The 20,487-nt window shown below is 43.9% G+C and overlaps 1 protein-coding gene across 1 annotated transcript in view; it reads right to left on the reverse strand.

Annotated features, from left to right (window-relative positions):
• LOC131895374 (carcinoembryonic antigen-related cell adhesion molecule 1-like) overlaps window positions 1-20,487 on the reverse strand; it is a 349,579-nt gene continuing 329,092 nt past the window's right edge. Inside the window, exon 12 of the mRNA XM_059245814.1 lies at window positions 1-66. Coding sequence (XP_059101797.1) covers window positions 16-66 — 51 coding nt within the window. The 3' untranslated portion in view covers window positions 1-15. The remainder of the gene's footprint in view (window positions 67-20,487) is intronic.

The raw sequence follows: 20,487 nt of genomic DNA on the forward strand, positions 1-20,487 counted from the left end.
TCCACCAGGTTGAAATCAGTCTGTGGGGAAGGCTTTGCCCTGGAGGAGATTGGAATGGGGGGCGGGCTGGGGGGAAGGTGAGGGGGGCGGGAGGGGGGAGAACAAGGGAATCTGTGGCTGATATGTAGAACTGAACTGTATCGCAAAATAAAAATTAAAAAAAAAAAAAAGAAAAAAAACCAAAAAAAACACTGTGTTTCTAGGTTAGTTCTCCTTCTTTCTTCCAATCCTGGAATTCCATCAGTTTCATCCAGGCAATCACGTGAAGCTGTGGGAATGTGAGACAGGGCAATTGCGATTTTGTGTGTTGAATATCCAGTGTTTCCATAGCTACATCTTTTCTCAGGGTCTCAGTTGTGGCAGCCATGAATAAGTGGTCTCTTGCAGCTGTGATCTAAGTGACAGAAGGCCCAGGCTATTGACTCTCATTCTACCATGTCCTCTGCAGAGACCATGGTTTCTGCAGTGGGGTAGGACAGCAAGGAAGACCCTGTAAGACCCCATTCCCCTCTGCTTGGTTACTGTGGAGAACTCAGCCTCAAACTTGTAGAAAATCTGTTGGAACTGTTCTGCAATCTAAGACATGCGTCCTTCTCTGCCTCCACAGAGATCACATCTGCATGTGTCCTGAGGGCTATCTCAGGCTCACCTTCACAAGTATATCCCTCCACTAATACCTCTCTTGTCTCAGCCCATCATGGTCACATCCTTGAGGATGAAAACTAGTAAATTACCAGGTTTAGAAATTTTGCATCAGACCCCCCTCCTTTTTTCTCTCCCATTTTTATTTTGTAGCTATGTTGCAGTGGCTTCACCCTTTGGATAACTGTGTCTCCCAACACCCCTTATGTATCAATGTTGTGCTCACATTTTTACTTCTTGTTGTAAACATTTTGGGGCAAACCTCACCAATCTGCTCAAGAGTGATTATTAATGCTAATGTTGACCAATGTGGTATGATATTTATGATGTGGCTGGCCCTGTATTTGTATCTGGTTTCATCTATATGATGAGTCTCTCACATAGAAATTATTTCCATTCAGATGATGGAAAACTAGAGCTTAAAATGGTTTTCAAAAATTACTTAAATCTGTATGGTTAATCAGAGATAGACCTGGCTACCTGACTATAAGGCTAACACTAGTTGTAGGAATAATTACAACAACATTTTTTTTCCTTTGTGTGTGGTATTTTGCCAAAAAAGTTTACTTGATTATTATATTAAGTCTTTAAAAACTACTATGAGCCATATGAAGGATGTGATATCACCTAGCACCCTAGCATCAGAGTCCGAGGCAGGAGGATTGTGAATTTGAGGCAAGTCTGGGTTATATAATGAGACCCTTGCCCCAAAAAAGTTCCCCCATGCTAGAGAAAGGAGAAAACTGCAGATGAGGATGAAGATGAACAAAACAGAGACTAGAGCAAATGTAAAGAAAGCTGATGCACCAAAAGTTGGTTCATTGAAAATGATTAACATCATTAGCAACCTTTTCCCAGATTTACTTTGAAAAAAGCAGATGGATATTCATACAGTTTGAGACCTCACCATCCATTCTCAAGAATATGAAGAATTTCAAGAGCACTCAGTAGTTATATGCTAACTGTTGTGTGGCCCAGATGTAATGGACAAATTCCTACAAACCTGGATTCTTAGAAATGGAATCCTGAAAGAAACAAAATTAAATAGCTGTATAACCAAAAAGATTGAATTAACAAAAAACTGACAAAATATCACAGACTTTGATAATAAAAACACTGAAACATGATGGAAGCCCAGCTTAGTGTAACAAAGGCCATACATGGAAACCCACAGCTAATATCATATTCAGTGGGGGAGACTGACAGCTTTCTTTTTACGATCAAGAAGAACACAGGATGCTGTTGTGACCACTTCTGTTCAAGAGACCTCTAGGAGTGCTACACAGAGCCATTACGCTAGACAGTGAAATGAAGGTGCCCAATTATGAGGTGCTAAAAATATCTGTAGATGACAGGAACTTGTTCATAGAAAATCCTGAACATTCTACAGAAAGTTCTCAGAAGTACATGAGCAAAACTAGTAAATTGGTTGGCTAATGAAATGAACATGCCCAAGTGAACTGTATTTCTGTATACCACTATGGACCATGAAAAATTTGATTTTCATTTTTCCTGGCAGTAGTGCAGCTTGAACCTAGGGCCTCGTGCATGCCCGGCAAGTGTTCAGACCTGAGCAATAAATAGTCCCAGCCATAATAGTGAACAATTGGAAAGGAACTGAAGAGATTATATATTTTTGAAAGCACCAAAAAGAATAAAATACTTAGAATTAACTCCACAAAGGAGATAAAAGACTTGCACTCAGAAAACTACCAAATAAGAGATGATGAAAGAAGACAAGAAATGACAGCCATTGGGGTTGATGGGTTGGAAGACTTAATTTCATTATTACTGTTGTTCTGCAGTACTGGGATTGAACCCAGGGCTTTGTACATGGTAAGCAATGCACTACCACTGAGCTATACTCTAAGCTCTGTGTTCTAATTTTTATTTAGAAACAGGATATCACTAAATTAATCAGGCTGGCCTTGAATTGGTTGTGGTAGGTACTCTTAGATCTTTGGTATTCCCACCTCAGCTTCTTTCAGGCATAAGCCATCTTGCCTGAAAGACTTTTTTTAATAGATGACAATATCCCTGAATGTAGTCTATCAGTCTATGTCACACCAGTGGCATTTTGCACTGAAATAGAAACGTCCATTCTAGCTGTCCTGGACCTAACAATATAGATCAGGGTGGCCTCAAACTCCCAGAGATCCACCTGTCTCTGCTCCCAAGAGTAGGGGTTAGAAGCAAGCACCACCATACCTGGCCTTAAAAGTATCTTGAAAAAAAACAAGAATAAAATTGCAGGACATCCTACATGATTTCATAATTTTAGTACAAAGCTGCAACAATCAACAGTCTACTACTGACATAAAGGCAGACATACAGACCAGGAATATAGAATTGAAAAGCCCAGAACTTCTCATGCACACTGGCCATGATTAAATTAAAGATTAGTTGAAATGATCAATATGTGTACTTATGGGGCACAGTTTTGTGTATATATTATAATGTGTGTCTTTTCTGAGCAGTTGGCATATCCAGCACTTCATCTGTCACTTTTTATGTTTGTTAAAAACATTCATTTCTGCTGGCTCTTTTGAACTAATTGGTATGAAACAGAGTTGTTCTATTGAGTTACAGAACTTGGAAGGCATTCTTGCTGTCCATCTGACCCTTTGTGACCAGATGAGTTTTGATCAGCCTCCTAAGATTCTTCAAGGATGGATGAATAATCAGTTAAACAAGGGATGTTGGGAAGATGTGATATCCAGGTAAAAGAATGAAGTTAAGCCTTCACCTAAGAATATATACAAATCAACTCTACATGAATCAAAGACCTAAAATGGATCAGAGCTGAAAGTCATCAGACTTTTAGGAGACAGGATGAAAGCACCTTGAAATTGGATTTCAAATGTTGTTTTTGTTATGATGCCAGGTGCATCATATGGGCCTTTTGGCTGCTTATATGTCTCTGCAGAACAGGCATGTTTGGTACCTGAGGAGGACAGAAGAGGGTGTTGAATTCCTTGGAACTTCAGTTACAGACAGTAATAAGTTGCCACGTGGGTGCTGGAAATTGAATTCCTGTCCTTTGGAAGAGCTGCCCGGGCTCTTAACTATTGAGCTATCTTCCCAGTGGCATAAACCATACACACACACACACACACACACACACACACACACACACACACACACACACACACAAACATACACACACTATTACACATCACAAAAAAACAGTTATCAGAAAAAGAGTCTTGTGCTAGGAGGTCATGCTGCCAATGTTAGCATGAGGATAAGAAACTCAGTATATGGGCCACTAAGAAGGCTCAGTTGAGAAGAATCCCTGCTGTACTCCCTCCCAGTACCCACCCCAACTGCCAAATAGAAATAAATGTGCAAACTAATGTGGGCCAGTGAAATGGCTTAGCAGATAAAGGGCTGGTTCACCCACCTGAGTTCAATCCCCTGTCCCTGGAGAACTGGCTCCCACAAACTGTCCCCTAAACTCCACACGTTGGTGTGGGACATGCACACAAAATGAACAGATATGCAAATGTAGTAAGAAACCCCATACAGGTCCTTTCTATCTATGGATTTTATATTTATGGATCGAAACCTTGGAAACAAACTACTTGGAAAAGTACACTTACTGAAAAATGTATTGTTTCCTCCTATCATGGTCCTGTACTCAGCACAATAAGACTAGTGTCTATCCAGTATTCATATTAGGTATTGGAAATAATCTAAAGAAGTTTTGAATGTGTGTGGGTATGTGTGTAAAGAAACATGAATATTTTATGACATTCTGAGGGTTGACTGTGTGTCTGACTCAGACACTAAACTCTTAATCACTTTGCATTTGTATTTGCTATATTGACATTTATTGTTGTTATTACTGACAGGATCTCAAAAAATAATCTGGGCTGGCCTTGTATTTTTTTTTATAGAGAGATTTTCTATTCATTTTACATACCAACCACAAATTCCCCTGTCCTGCCTCCTCCTGCCCCCAAATGTTTCCCTCCAATCCAACCCCGAATCCCACCTCTTCCAAGGCAAGGTCTCCCATGGGGAGTCAGCAGAGCCTGTTACATTCAATTGAGTGACCTTGTACTTCTGTGCCTCCTGCTTCGTGCTCTCTCTCTTTTGACACAGGGTCTCATTATGTAGCTCAGGCTAACCTGAAACTGGCTACAAAGACCAGGGTGGTTGGGAACTCAGAGAGATCCAACTGTCTCTGCCTCTGGTTGCTGGGTTTAAAGGCATGCAGCACTGTGCTCAGCTTGCTTGGTGTTGTATCATGAGATTAACACGCATCCATCACCAAGCTGGCTGTATTTGTAACTTGAACCATGTTTTTCTCCCTGTGACTTTTACCCATTTTGCACTCTGTTGATAAGAAACTGCCCCCAACCCCAACACTATGGAGTAAGAGGGCAACAGAGGTCACTCACCTATTACGTCCAGCTGGAGGAGGTGACTCTTCTCACTACCGAGTCCATTGACTACCTCACACTGATAATACCCAGAATTCTTCCTCCTGGCAGGGACTATTTGGAGGGTGCTGTTGTTCTGAGTCAGATTCATCCTATTCGTGATGCTCACCCTCTTGCCATTGTAGAACCATTTAATGTAGTTATCAATGTCGATTGACAGGCACTTCAGAAACACAGAGAACAGGTCTTTGTCTATGGTTTGGTTGACTTGGATGGAGGGTGTAGTCACTGGATCTGTGGATAAACAAGGGATGGGGCCAGCTGAGAGTACGTCACCTTCAGAGAACTCAGACAGCTCCCAGGGTCCTTAGAATGAAGTGGCCCTCTGCAAGATCACATGTTTGGGTTGAAGATATGGTCTGCAAGAAGAAAGCTGAATCTTACTTCATCAAGATCACTCACAGTGACCCTGACTCAGGGTATTTGTGTAGATTCCACACTAGGAGCCTCTTCAACTCACATGTCCAGAAATCTCATGGTGGGAGGCATGTATTCCCCAATGATATTTGTGAGGATTCTTGCTCACAGTTTCTGTGAGTGTGAACAATTGGGTCTCTCTTTTATGAAATGGCCTTCTGTTTCTTTTTTATCAATAATTTGTTATGGGGTTAAGTTGGCCCAGCTAATCTTAAAAGTGTTAAAGGCTAGACTTCAGGACTGGGAGAAATCCCTAAATGAAGAATTTCTGTTTGTAGAAAAATTGTATTTCCTGCCCCATGGATATGGATTAAATACTATAGAGTAGAAGTGAATAATCACAGTGCTGACCACAGCCTGCCACTCTAATGCTCAGTACTGATATTTTTGAGACAGGGTCTCACTGTACAGTCCTAGCTCGCTTGGAACTTGCTATGTAGACAAGGATGGCCTCAAACTCACACTATCTACCTGCCTCGCCCGACTCAGTGCTGGCATCAAAGGTGTGTGCCACCACACTCAGCTGACATTTGTTTTTTGAACCTTGAGAAGAGTAAGGAAAAGAGTATCAACTGTCAGTGACATGGTTCACCCTGACTCAGAACAGGGCCCCCAGACATCTTCTCCACCCACCCTTTCCATCCTATGGAGTCAGAGCTGAGCCAGCCACCCCACCCATGAGACAAGAACAGACCTGGGAGCAGAGGTCTAGTCCCCATCTGTGGGGATTATTCCCCCCCAATTTGGAGAATAAGAATGTGAGCATAGTTGAAAGCCCTGGGTGTTCCTTATAGGTCATGGAAATCATAAAGTAAAATAGGAGGGGACAGGAAAGCTTCTGTTAGGCACAGAAAGAAATCTTGACCTTGAAGCTCTCCTAATCCTCGAAAGACCCTCCACTACCAAAGGCTTTCCAATATTGGGAGAACCTCCTCCTCACATTGCAAGCTCAATCCCTATCAACCAGAAACCAGAGAACCAGGAGGCCATTAGACACAGGGATAGAGCAGGAGACTTGGGGGAAGACTGACTTTTGCTTGTTTCCATAGTCCTGGGCTGGAAATTAAATGCTCTGCACCTTCCCAGAAAACTAAAAGACTCCACTCCAAACTTGGTGCTGATATTTCAGAGATCCACTTACTAAGAACTGTAATGTTCTTGACTGTGGATTTACAGAGGACAGTGACAGTTATAGACAAGGAAGGTATAATATCCACTCTTATTAGTATTGATGTTGGGAACATAGAGCTCTTGGGAAGATGACTGGAGCTCTCCATTGACAAACCAAGAGCACCGTGCAGGTGGGTTAGCATCTGTGTGGCAGGAGATGTGAGGTTTCTCCTTGAATGTAAATGAATATTGAGGGGAATATGATCAGGACATCTGGACCATCTGGAGCAAACAGAACAAAGACACATGTGATGTCAGCAGAGGGAAGGGGAAATCCTGGTCTGTAGAAGGACATAGTATCTCTTTGAGCTGTGCTTTAACCTTAGTTGAGCAGGTCCTACCCAGAGCTGGGGTGCAGATTAGCAGAAGGGTACTCATTCAGCATGCACAAGCCCTGATCTATCTCAAGCACAACACTTAAACATCCCCAATGCACACTCTTGTGTACACTGAACCTGAGCCTGACATGAACCCTGTCTCCATCACCCTGAGCCTCTCTAGGCAGAAGTCCCTGCAGCCCATTCAAGCTCAATGCTGGGCCTGTCCACATATGCTAGGATGCCCTGGCAGCCTAGGTATCTGTATGGTAGGAATGTGTCATGAACCTAAGGGGACTGGGACTGAGTATGTTAAATCTAGCCCTCTGTATTTAGGCAGTTGAGGCCAGGATGAAACAGAAAATATTTAAAGTAATGTTCATAGGGACTTGTGGAGTCTCTCACTGGGTTCCAGGTTCACATTCATAGGGTCCTGTTTCAGTCCTCACAACACGGAGTAAAGTGAGAGTCCTGTTGTCCTCAGACAGCTTCAGCCTATCCTCTTCTGAGAGGCTTTGGCCATTTATCTTCCACAGGTAGGCTGTATTCTGAGTCTTAGGCTCACACATTAATGCTACTGAGTCCTCACCCTCCATGGGATTGGAATTGTTGGTTGTGATGCTGGGCTTCGTTAGCGGTGCTGTGCTGACCACAGAGAGATGATTGTCCTGTGTGGTACCTCTGATTCTTGCAAAGGCCTCTTATGACCAGACAGTCTTTTAACTTCCAGCCAGCCCAGATCCTTAAAAAATCAGTCAGGAAGCAAATTACAGGCAGATGGAGTGGCTGAGTACTCAGAGATAATTGGGCCTCCTGTGCTGTGTATGGGAGAAGAAAAGACTTTCTCATGAGAGAACTGAGCTGCAGTGTTTGGTGATTGTCAGACTCAAGACTTGGAATCAGAGACCTCATTTTATCTCCTGGTCCTCAGTGACCCATTGCCTGCCTTGAGATACAAGGTTCGGGTCCCTCTAGCTACACTGACCTACCCTGCTCAGTGTAAACCAGAGCCCTCTAAGCCTTTGCTGTTCAGGGCTTTCCTACAGATGGGTTATGATTAGTCTTCTCATTGAGCCTCCCTGAGAAACCTCACAGCCTGTCAGAGATCTCACACAGCTCAGGATCTGGCTGACATTTAGGTCCGGCTTGGACACAGGTGGGCCATTCTTGTCAGGTGTTTGATGTTGGTTGTCATGAATCAGGGAGTCCTGATTCCACAAAATGGTCTAGAAGAATGAAGGTACCTAGTACCATTTCCATGGTGGGGAGGCTGGAGATGTGGCTGTGAACAGATAGCTTGCGCTATCCACAACCTGTGTGACCCTGACTCAGTGACTGTGTTTTCTGTCTCAGTTTCCCAATAATAGAACACATGTAAATGATAATTGCCATGCCTGCAAGTTAACCTTAAATGTGAACAACAACCTGACCTTCCACCAAGCAGTGTCTATTAGTGTTTGCCTGCAAGAAATAATACCTAGGCGGTATTCAGAGGAAAGGAGCTGCCATTTGTACACTTTTCCTTCTATCTCTTTAGGGCTCATGACCTTCCTGTGAGGTCTCAGAAGACCATCAGAAGAGCTGGCTGAATGCCTTTCCTGCCTGTCCACCTATGCTGAGCACACTGAGTCTCAGGAGGAGGTGCCCAGGTGACCTACCTCAGACATGGCTCTCAGAGGCTGACTGTCAGCAGGCTCCCAGTCTACAATCCATCATTGTCCCCTGTCAGCTCCAACAAGAGATCAAATTCCAACCCAGTCTTCAAGCTTTTCGGGATTCCTGGTCCAGTCTGGTATGGAGTGCTTGAGCAAAGCTATTGGGGTGTCATCTCTCTGTGAGACTCTCATGGTTTCCTCTGCCAGAGTCCTGAAGGGTCTTTCTCAAGGCCATGTTCATGATGAGCATCTAAATCTCTGGGCAGAGTCTAACATGCCTGAGCTCAGTTACCTCACCCTCTCTTCTCTGAGGGTGGATTCAAGTGAGGCATCCTGATTGCGGTTTTTCTCCATTGTGTGTCCTTTACTAAATGTTTGTATCACAATGTGGAGACCATAACACAGAGTCATCCAGGAATGACAGCTCTATAGATGAAGTAGGATTAGTTCCACCCATGACCCAGAGGTTACAAAGAATGACTTACGGTATACATACAACTCCGTGGATAGATAAATATTAGTAAAGTTTTCAAGTGTCACTCTTGCTTTGTAGACTCCTTTGTCAACCTTACTGACATTATTGATGAGCAGGGATTTATTGTCGTACATAATCATTTTACCATTTAATAGATGCCCATATGATGTGGTATTCGTATTTGTAAAATGTGAGGCTATTAGGTTCTTCAGTGATATGTCTGTCTTGTACCAGTTCATGAGCTGGTATTTATTCGGCAGACTGTGGGCAACTCGAAGACCATTATTCCCTACAGCAACAATGGGTGGAACTGCTTCAACAGTGATGTTATACTCTTGGGCAGTAGTGGCAGAGTTCTTGTAGTTTAAAAGAGAGACTAAGAAGGAAGAGAGAAAAAAATCTATCAATAATAGGAACTTTCCTTTTGGTAGAAATTTGAAATGAGTGTTTTAAATTCCTGTTGAGGGAGGTCAGCAGCATCACCCCCATTAATCAGTACCCCTGAATTTTTCCACTGTATGAAACTGGCTTCATAGTGTCTACACAGCTCACCCCTCACTGCCCTCAGATCCCTGCTCACACTCAGAATCTTTGGTGAGTGTAGACATGTCTTGTCTGACCTCCTCCTCTAAAGACTCTGTGCCTTCATTTTCTGACTTTTCCCTGCTCTGTTTCTTCTGAAGTGTTTGTCAACCCCTGAACCACCTTCTAGATGTCCTTGCTGCTCTATCTTCCTGCCCAATAGTAGTAGCAGGGCTTTGTGAGGAGGACTAGTTTGATTTTGGTCTAAACCTCTCTACTTCAAACAGGTTCAGATACCTGTGAGCAAATCAGTGCCCCAGAGCCTGGGGTTTATTTGCAGATTTCTCAGGGTCCTACATAATGATGTTGTTTACTCGCCTACTTTGAGTTTTACTCAGAGAGTCACCCTGATAGAGTTGTCAACTTGAGTCTTCAGGATACAGTGGCCAGTGCTGATAATGTACAAATGGCGAACAACTGAGTTTTTCTTCCCCACTTCCCAATTCCCATCTACTCTGAGCTTCCTGATGGTCTCAGGCTTCAAGCAGAGCCAGATGTCATTTCTCAGGCTCTTTCCCTCTCCTACAAGACCCCATCCAGTCTCTGAGCTCCCAACTCTCTATTCCTGAGGAATGTCTCCTCACCTGTACGCAGGAGTCCCCTCCAGAAGATTTGTCCTTTGTGGAGAGGGGCTGAGGTGAGCTCCATAGTCTCTGCTGTGGGCTAGGCTCTTCCTCTGTTGAGGAGGTTTGTCTCTCAGATTGCTGCCAAGCTGGGCTCCTCTGGTATCTGCTCTGCTTTTATTCCCAGACCTCAGCCTCCTCCCAGAGGAGGGCACTTCTTGGAGTCAGATGGACTGGGGGTTGAGTCTCTGTGTGTACATTGCTCTGTTCTTCTGTGAGTGCTGCCTCCCAGCCTTCTATTCCTTTGTTGTTTAGTGGTTGAGAACATACTTTGAGCCAAAAGGCTGAGAAGTGTCCTGTGTCCCAAGAGAACAGCAGCTCACCCCAGGGCCTTGTCCCTGAACTTCCTAGAGCCAAGAGTGTATTTCCTTGAGACCCCAAAACCTAGCAGAGCCCAGTCTGCCCTGTGATCTCAATGCTCAGGGAAGGTGGGATTGATTCCCAGCAGAGAGTGGCAGTCTTCCCTAGGGGCAGGAAATGGTCCAGCTAAGTGACGCCTGTGAAGAGCCCAGACCTGTCATCACTAGTGTTACCAGTCAGTGTCTGATGAAGGAGTACATGTTATCTCAGAGGTTCATATTCTGCTGTGCAGGAGGAGGTGGTCTGTGTGTCCTAGGAAGAGACTCTGTGCTCCAGCTTCTTATGGAGGGCACCAGGGAGACTCCTCCACCCGCAGTTTCCTTTGCTTGCTGAATATGATTCAGGTCTGCCCATGCCCTCCCTGACCTTCTGGGTTGCCTTTGCTCTCCTTGGTGATTGCCCTGTGATCTCCCTGTCTTTCCTCATGGATGATGAGAGAAGGGAGGGGACTACATAGGTCTCCATGCAGAGTGGGGGTCTCAGAGACACAGGGAATGATTATGTGACAGAGCTCCAGATCTGTTGGAACTGGGATGGAAACAAGGCTGCAAAATAGGTTGAAACCTCAAGGAGTTTTCCCTATTGAATATGTGGTTTATTGTCGCCCCCTGGTGTTCACGAAGAGACCTGCAGCCCATGTTTGCTCTACTGCAAGGACGGTAGTAGCCAAGCTCCAAACGCTGGAATGAAGCTGAGCACCAAGTTTCCCAGGAAGGTCCCAGTGTGCAGCTGCCTTGAAGATCTAGGTAGATTTTTGCTGGAGACTATAATAGCTGAAGTAAGACTCACTACCGTTTTGATCCAGGAAGTTCCAGGGAGACTGATGATGTTGAGCCCCCTTTCCCATGTGTTTTTATTAGATTTTTTTTTTTTTTGTATATCTTATTCAGGGTAGGAATATCCAAAGTTAGTCCTTTGCTAACTCTAAAATGGTTTTATTATGACTTTAAATTTTAAAGCAAAGTACATTCGTTCACTAACAATAACACATTCTAGACTTACAACATAAAATGAAAACCAAACCAAACATTGCAAACTTTTCAGTGTTGGTAATTTCTGGTGTGTTAGTCTTTGAGATTCAGGGGCAGTAAGTCAGCATTCCCTGCAATTTTCAAAAATTCCCCAATCATGATGATTTAAGCATACTTTGGAAGCCTTCGCTCACTGTAGTTGTTATAGCTGGAATTCTTATTTAAAGAATAATGCACCCTAATTTGGAAGCACTAACAAGAACTGCATTGTACAGGGACATTTAAAAGATGAAAACCATAACTTTAAATTTGGGCTCCCAGTAAGGTGGCAGCACAGAGTTACATGTGGATATTGCTTGTTAAAAACCAGTTTTATATCAAAACTGTGTTCCATGTTGAGAGAGCTAGCATTCAGAGGACCCACATAAAGTACAGCATGTATGTGAACTCATTAGGAAGCATTTTGTCTCTGTAAAATTTCCCTTTCATGTTCCTTCTCCTATAGGTTGTACTGTACCTCTGCATATTTAATTACATGTGTATATGCATACATTATATAGGCTAGGATCCACACAAAAGAAAGAACATGTGGTTTTTCCCCTGAGATTTGGTGATCTCTTTTAACAGTATGCATTCTAAGTCTATCCACTTTCCTGTACATGTTGTGATTCCATTTTTCTCTAGAGATGAATAATATTTCATTTGGTACATGCACTAGACTTGCATTATGCATTCATCTGTTGATGGACATCTAGATTGGTTCCATCTCCTTGCTATATTGAATAGAGCAGCAACAATCACGGGGTGCCAATATCTCTGGGTACAGGATCTCTGGGTATATGCCCAGTAAAATGGCTAAGTCGTGTGGTATTTTCTAATGTTTTGAGGGACTTCCACAAGCTCTATATAATGACTGTATTAATTTTCACACCCACCAGCAGTGAATAAGTGTTCCTCTTTCTCCACATCCTCTGCAACATTTGTTGTCAGTTATTTTGATTATAGCCAATCTACCTGGGGTGAGCTAGTATCTCACAGTAGATTTAATTTGCATTTCCCTGATGACTAGGAATCACTTTTTTTCCTGAGTTGTATCAGTTATTTATTCTGATACAACAAAAGCTGTACTGTACATATGACTTACAAGTATGGTTTTCTGTTCTGTAGGTTGTCATTTCATCAACTGATCATCATTGAAGGAAGTCATGACAGGAACTCAAACAGGGTAGGAATCTGGAGGCAGGAGCTGATGCAGAGGCCCTGGAGGGGTGCTGCTTACTGGATTGCGCCCGCCTCATGGTTTACTCAGGCTGCTTTCCTATAGAACCCAGGACCACCAGCCCATGATGGCTCCACCCACAATGGGCTGGGCTCTCGCCCATCAAGCACTAATTCAGAAAATGCTCTTCAGGCTGCCTACAGCCCAAACTTTTTGTTGTTGTTGTTTTTATTTTTTTTTTCATTTATTTTACATACCAACCACAGTTTCCCTTCCTTCCTCACTTCCCATTCCCTCCCCTCACCTCCCATCTTCCCTCACATCCATCCCCTCCTCCTCCATCCAGAAATGGACAGGCCTCCCATGGGAGTCAACAAAGCATCGCATATCAAGTTGAGGCAGGACTTAGTTCCTCCCCCTGCATCAAGACTTCACAAGAAATCTTAGCAGGGGAATATGTTCCAAAACGCCAGCTGATCCCACTTCTAGAGGACCCCCACAAACAGACAGAGCTACACAGCTGTCACCCACATGCAGAGGGCCTAGGTTGGTCCCATGAAGGCCCCTTAGCTATTGGTCCAGAATCTGTGAGCTCCCACTAGTTTGTTTCAGTTGTCTCTGTGGGTTTCTCCATCATGATCTTGACCTCCTGTGCTCATACAATCCTCCTCCCTCTCTTCAACTGGACTCCTGGAGCTTGGCCCAGCCATTGACTGTGGATCTCTGTGTCTCCTTCCATCATTTACTGGATGCAGGCTCTCTGATGACAACTAGGGTAGTCACCACTCTGATTACAGGAGAAGGCCAGTCAGGCCCCCTCTCCACTATTGCTAGTGTCTTAGCTGGGGTCATCCTTGTGGATTCCTGTGAGTTTCCCTTGCACCAGGTTTCTCGTTAACCCCTAATTGGCCCCTTTATCAAGATATCTCTTTCATTACTCTCCCCCTCCATCCCATCCCAGCTCAACCAATCTGATCACTCATGCTCCCATCCTTCCATCATTTTCCTTCTTTCCCACTGCCCCCCACTCCCAGTTTACCCAGGACATCTCATGTATTTCCCCTTCCCAGGGAAATCCATGTGTTCCTCTTATGGTCCTTTTTTTACCTAGCTTCTCTGGGACTGTGGATTGTAGCCTGGTTATCCTGCGCTTTACATCTAATATCCACTTATGAGTGAATATATACCATGTTTATCTTTGAGGGTCTGGGTTACCTCACTCAGGATCCTTTTTTTCTAGTTCCATTCATTTGTTTGCCAATTTCCTGATGTCATTCTTTATTACTGTTGAGTACTTTGTTATGTAAATGTAACACATTTTCTTTATCCATTCTTTGGTTGATGGACATCAAGGTTGTTTCTAGGTTATGGCTAACACACACACACACACACACACACACACACACACACAAATCCGCTTCTATGAACATAGTTGAGCGAGTGTGGTGTGAAGATTGAGCTTCCTTTGGGTATATGTCCAAAATTGGTATATTTATATCTTGAGGTAGATTGATTCCCATGTTTCTGAGAAACCCTCATATTGATTTCCAAAGTGCTTGTACAATTTTACACTCCTACCAGCAGTGGAAGAGTGTTTCCCTTACTCCACATCTTCTCAAATATGTTTCCCTTACTCCACATCTTCTCAAATCAGTGTTTTTGATTTTAGCCATTCTAAGAGGTGTAAGATGTTATCTTAGAGTTGTTTTGATTTGCATTTTTCTGATGGCTAAGGATGTTGAACATTTCCTTAAGTGTTTCTTGACCATTGGAGATTCTTCTGTTGAGAATTCTCTGTTTAGATCTGTATCCCATTTTTAAATTGGATTATTTGGTATTTTGATGTCTTGTTTTTTGTGTTTTTATATTTTGGAGACAGCCCTCTGTCAGACGTGGGGTTGGTGAAGATCTTTTCACATTCCATATGCTTTCGTTTTGTCTTATTGACCATGTGCTTTGCTTTACAGAAGCTTTTCAGTTTCAGGATGTCCCATTTATTAATTGTCAATCTCAGTATCTGTACCACCTGTGTTATATTCAGGGCGTTGTCTCCTGTGCCAATGCATTCAAGGCTACTTCCCACTTTCTCTTCTATTAAGTTCAGTGTCACTGGATTTATGTTCAGGTCTTTGATCCACTTGGATTTGAGTTTTGTGCAGGGAGATAGATATAGATCTATTTCCATTCTTCTACATGTGAGCATCCAGTTATGCCAGCATCATTTGTTGAGATGTACAGCCAGATCTCATGGAGGTATTTTCTCAAATGGTGTTGCCTCTTCTCACATGACTCTAGCCTGTGTCAAGTTGACATAAAATTATCCAGCACACATACTAAATCTGACTAAACTAAAGGTCAGTACTCATCACAAAATCAACCTTAGTACTTTATATAAAATTTTTCTAGAATTCAAAAGCAAATTAATTTTTCACATTTGAAAATCTTTTAAAATATTTTTATGTACTTTAAAAACTTTAAAAAAAAAGTGTGTCCTTTTGCTTCTCAGAAAGCCTAAGGAGGTAAACCAGTTCTCTATTCTTTTTTTTTTCTTTTTCAAGATTTCAAAGGAAGAGTTGAGAGAATTCCTAAGTATCTTTCTTTTTTTTCAAAGAGTGAAGAGAATTGCAGACACTTGCTTTAAAACACGTTTAAAATTCATTATTTGATACAAGCCCCCCCCACACACATATAAATGTATCTTGGTCATATACAATCCCATTACTCTCTCATCAATTCCTAGTCCTGCTGACCTCTTCTTCCTAAAATGCTCCCCTCCTACATGTTTCATGTATGCATATGTAATTTATTATTCACACACACACACACACACACACACATATATATATATATACACACACAAATATGTATGTATATGGGGGTGGGTGTGAATGAGTGTGGGTGTGCACCACAGTGTGCAGAGGTCAGATGGTAACTTTCAGGAGTTGGTCCTCTCTTTCCATCCTTACATGAATTCTGGAGGTTAATCTCAGGTCATTATGCTTGTGCAGCAAGTGCTTTTAGTAGGCAAGCCATCTCACTGGGCCTCCATCTTTGTCTGTATGTTCAACACTGTGTTATTTAGGTATTTTTACAGGAGCACAGATGGTGAGGTGGTTTCTTTCCACACACATTGATCAAGAGACAACTGTCCAGTTCCTACAGTATAGGAAAAGAAGCACTGAAGAAAATAATTTCCCATCCCTCGGTGGCCACTAATTGCCAATGGGTTCTGAGGAAGGGGTATGGCCTCTTGAGCCCCTATCTGGTCCATAGTGTGCTGTTGATGGGCCAGGCTTACACAGGTCTTGTGCTGCTGTGATTTCATGAGTTATGGCCATATCGTGACCATAAACATGAACTTCCTGTGAAGTCTCCTAAACCCACGCGAAGAGTTGGCTTACATCCTGGCACCTGTCCACTGAGACTCAGGAGAAGGAGATGCCTGGGTGACCTACCTAACTGCAGATGCCTTGGCAGTGTACAGCTGGTTCCACACTATGAGTCTTGGACAGTCAGTGAAGCCTTGTTTCCTGTCATCTCTATCAGGAAGTCAAATTCTAGCCCTGGATACAAGCTCTCTATGGTCACCCGGAGTTGAATCTGGAACAGAGGTCGGGAACCAGGTCTTTCCAGATTCTCACCTCCTGTTATGAAAACATAGATCTCCCAGAGAGGCCCTGCCTGACTACCACGGGATCTTTCTGAGGGCCATGCTGGTGGGGGAAACCCAAGGGTCTGGCTGAAGTTAGTCTCTCTTTTGAGTTACCATTCCACAGTTCCTGCTCTCACTGGATAGATTCTCGTGGGGGTTCTGATCTTTGCAGTTTGTCTCCTAAGTGTCTGGAGTCTGTGGCACCTGGGAAAAGTCTAATCATGATTAAAATATTTATTTCTTAGCTTCTAGAAGGACAACAATCTCTGAGCCAAACTTGAGCTGCCGTGAAAAGGGGTGTGAGGGAAGGATTTTTAAAGGCAAAAACCAGAAGAAGACCTTCAATATCTGCTCAAACAAGCAAACAGTGGTGTGTTCTGTTAAGTGGTGAAGGTGATCCAAAATAATCTCCAGGTGTCTGCATAAACAAGTTACAGAAGCCAGAAAATAATTTAGTCATATCAAGCAGATGGTCACAGCTGTGCGTTTCAGGGTAGGAGGGTCACTGAGCCAGGGTTCCTGGGAACTTATTTTCCAGGGACTGGAGTCAGAGACAAATGACTACTGAATACCAAGATGAATGCCTACCATAAAATGGAGTTTCTTTAGCCACCACATCACTAAACGCTCAAACCCTAACGTGGGAGCACAATGCAAGGAGGAATTGGGCAATGTCCAAGCTGTCAGTCTTGTGTGTGAGGGGGAATTAATCCCACCCAGTGTCCAGAGGTCACAGATAGTCATTCTTGGTGGTGTACATGGAACTGCACAGGTATCTGGATGACATTCTGGAGCAGCATGCTTTATAGAATATTGTTGCTCTCCCATTGTGTGCAGGTGCTGGCTTAATTGAAAGAGTGGTTTTTACTAATGTGCAATTTCTTGTCTGATACCTAGAAATTTCCTCCTGTGCCAGTAAAAAGCACACACATCTCTGGCTGACTGTGGACAAACAGAAGCATGTTCTTCCCTTAGGCAACATGATATGGCATTGATTAGTAAGGAGCTGGGCAGCAGTGGGTGAGATCTGTTAAAAATAAAACTAACAGTGAAAAAAGAGAAACCTATTGTGCAGTTTTAAATGTAATTGGTCCCCATAATCTCGTAGGGAATGGCATTATTAGGAGGAGTGGCTTTGTTGGAGGAAGTTATTCACTGTGGAGGCAAGCTTTGGGGGGGGTGTCTCATATATGCTCAAACCATGCCCAGGAACTCAGAGTACTTCCTGTTGCCTGCAAGCCAAGATGTGGGACACTCAGCTGCTTCTCCAGCACCATGTAGCCTGCACTTAACTTGTCCCACCATGATGATAATGGTCTAAACCCCTGAAAGTGAAAGCCACCCCACTAAGTGCTTTTCCTTGATAAGAGTTGCCATGGCCATGGTATCTCTTCACAGCAATAGAAACCCTAAGACAGCCATCTACATCAGGGCCTTTATATTTGTTATAAAGATGGACTGCAGGTTCTAAGAAGGTATGCTCATTACTCAGCTTTGGTGTGTGTGTGTGTGTGTGTGTGTGTGTGTGTGTGTGTGTGTGTGTGTATGTGCATTTGCATGCTACTGGGTTGAAGTCTATGGCATGGCCTCTATCCCCTCAGTGCCTTTGGTCTTCTAATTTGTTCTGAATGAAACTCTCTCCTTAGATGTCCATATAGCTCACCTCTCACTGTCTTCAGATCCCTGCAAACACTCAGAAGGTTTTGGGTGTATGTAAGTTGTAGGATACCTTCCCTGACCTTCTCATCTAGACCCTGGGTCTTCACTTTTGACCTTTCCCTGCTGTTCCCATCATGGCTTTTCTCAACCTCTGACCTCACCCTCTAGATGTCCTTCCTGTCCTCTCTTCCTGTCTCCTGGAACTCTGGCATGTGAGGAGAGGACTAGTCTGGTCTTCACTGAAGCCTCTGCCTGGACCAGGTTCAGACACCTGTGGGTGAATGAATGAGTGGTCCAGAGCATTGCTAGTAGACAAGGACAATGTTTAATGCCCCGCGTTGTTTTTATGTGGAGAGTTACCCACACCCAGCTGTGAACTGTGTCTTCAGACTACAGAGGCCAATGGTGATCTACTTAGAATGGGATTACTTATGCTTCTCCTCCTTGTATTGGTCAGTTATTTGTTGTTGTAGTTTGTTTTGATTTTGTCAACTTGACACAAACTAGGTTCATCTGGGAAGAGGAAATGTCAACTGAGAAAATGCCTCCATAAGATTGTCCTGTAGGCCAGTCTGTGGGGGCATCTTCTTGACTTACAGTTGATGTGGGAGGGAGGACCCAGCTCACTGTGGGTGGTGCCACCCCAGGGCATGTGGTCCTGGATTGTATAAGTAGGCTGAATAAGTCATGAGGAGCAAGCCAATAAGCAGCACTCCCCTGTGGTCTCTGCTTCAGCTCCTGCCTCAGTGTCCCTCAATAGACTGTGACTTGAGATATATGAGCCAAATAAACCCTTTACTCCCCAAGTTGCTTTTGGTTATGGTCTTTATCACAGCAAAAGAGAGCAAACGAAGACACTCCCTGCCCACACCAATTCCTGTTCAGGGAGAGCTTGTTGCTGAGCCTCTGTCCCTCTGTGTTATCTCCTTTGATGACCCAACTAAAAGCCCTGTGTCCCCTCCCAGGCTCTTGTCCTCCCTAGGAGACCCAGCCAGTCTCTGTGCTTCCTTCTTCCCACCACTTCCAGGAAATGGTCCCCACTCCTGCGAGTAGGAGCCCCTACGAAGGGACACACCTGTACATGATGGAGTTGTAAGGATCTGCAATTCTCTCTTTCTATGGAGAAGAGCTTCAACTCCAGCATGGCTCCCACACCCTGCTGCTCTTGTGTCAGTTTTGTTGTCCTTCCTTGAAGCTGAGCTTTCTGCCAGAAGGCAGCACCTCCCAGGGTCACTTCAACTGAGGAAAAGGTCTGTGCCCCTGACTCTGCCCAACCTCTTCCCTCTCAACGTGGGCCTTCCATTCCTCTCCCCCTTTCTCTCTTTATGGTCCAATCCTGTAGAACACTCGTTGAATAGAAATGCTATTCAGGAATCCTTGGTCTCAGAGAAAAAAGGTCACCCAAGGACTGAGTGGCCATGTTCTGTTCCTGTCACTGTCAGCACCAGAGAGAGACCCTGTGCTTCCTAAACCCAATGGTGGATTTCCTCCTGTGACACAGAAACACACTGAGCCCATCTGCCCTTTGTTCTCACTGCTCTGGGAAGGGGGGATTTACTCCCAGCAGAAAGGTGACAGAGATGTCTGTGAGGGCTGGAAAGGAACCAGCTGAATGACTGGGGAGCGGATGGAACCACTGACACTAGTGTCACCAATCAAGTGTCTGATCCAGGAATTAGAAGTTTCATGTCCTGGGTGTGCAAGAAGGGCTGACCTGTGTGTCCTAAAGAGAGGATGTGGATTTCATCATCCTATGAAAAGTCTCAGGGAGTCTAACTAACTTCCTGTGTGGGTTAAGCTGTGGCTGTGGTCTGCCCATGTCCTCTTGACCTTTCTGGAATGTCATCTGTCTAGGTAACTCCCCTGTGACCACCCTGTCTTTCCCTCTGAGTGACACCAGGAGGGAAGGGACTGTCAGGCGGTAAAGCAGTACCCTCAGAGACATGGGAAGAAGATGGAACGTTAGAATAGGCTTGTGGGAGGAACCTCTAGGTGTTTGGACTGGTTGGAATCAGGTGTCTCAGTAACCTTTCTATTGCTGTGAGAAACACCATGACCAAAGGAACTTGAGGAGGAGAGGGTTTCTTTTGTCTTACAGTATAGAGTCCAGTGATGGGAAGTCACATCAGGAACTGAAACATAGGCCATGGAGGACTGCTACTTACTGGCTTGTTCCCAAGGCTTGTTCAACTTCTTCTTTTATCCAATTCAAGACCACCTGCTCAGGGGTGGCATTCCTCATGGTGGGCTTAGCACTTCCACATCAATTTTAAATCAAGAAAATGTTCCACAGACTT

This window comes from Peromyscus eremicus, chromosome 1, assembly GCF_949786415.1.
Source record: "Peromyscus eremicus chromosome 1, PerEre_H2_v1, whole genome shotgun sequence".
NCBI lineage: Eukaryota > Metazoa > Chordata > Mammalia > Rodentia > Cricetidae > Peromyscus > Peromyscus eremicus.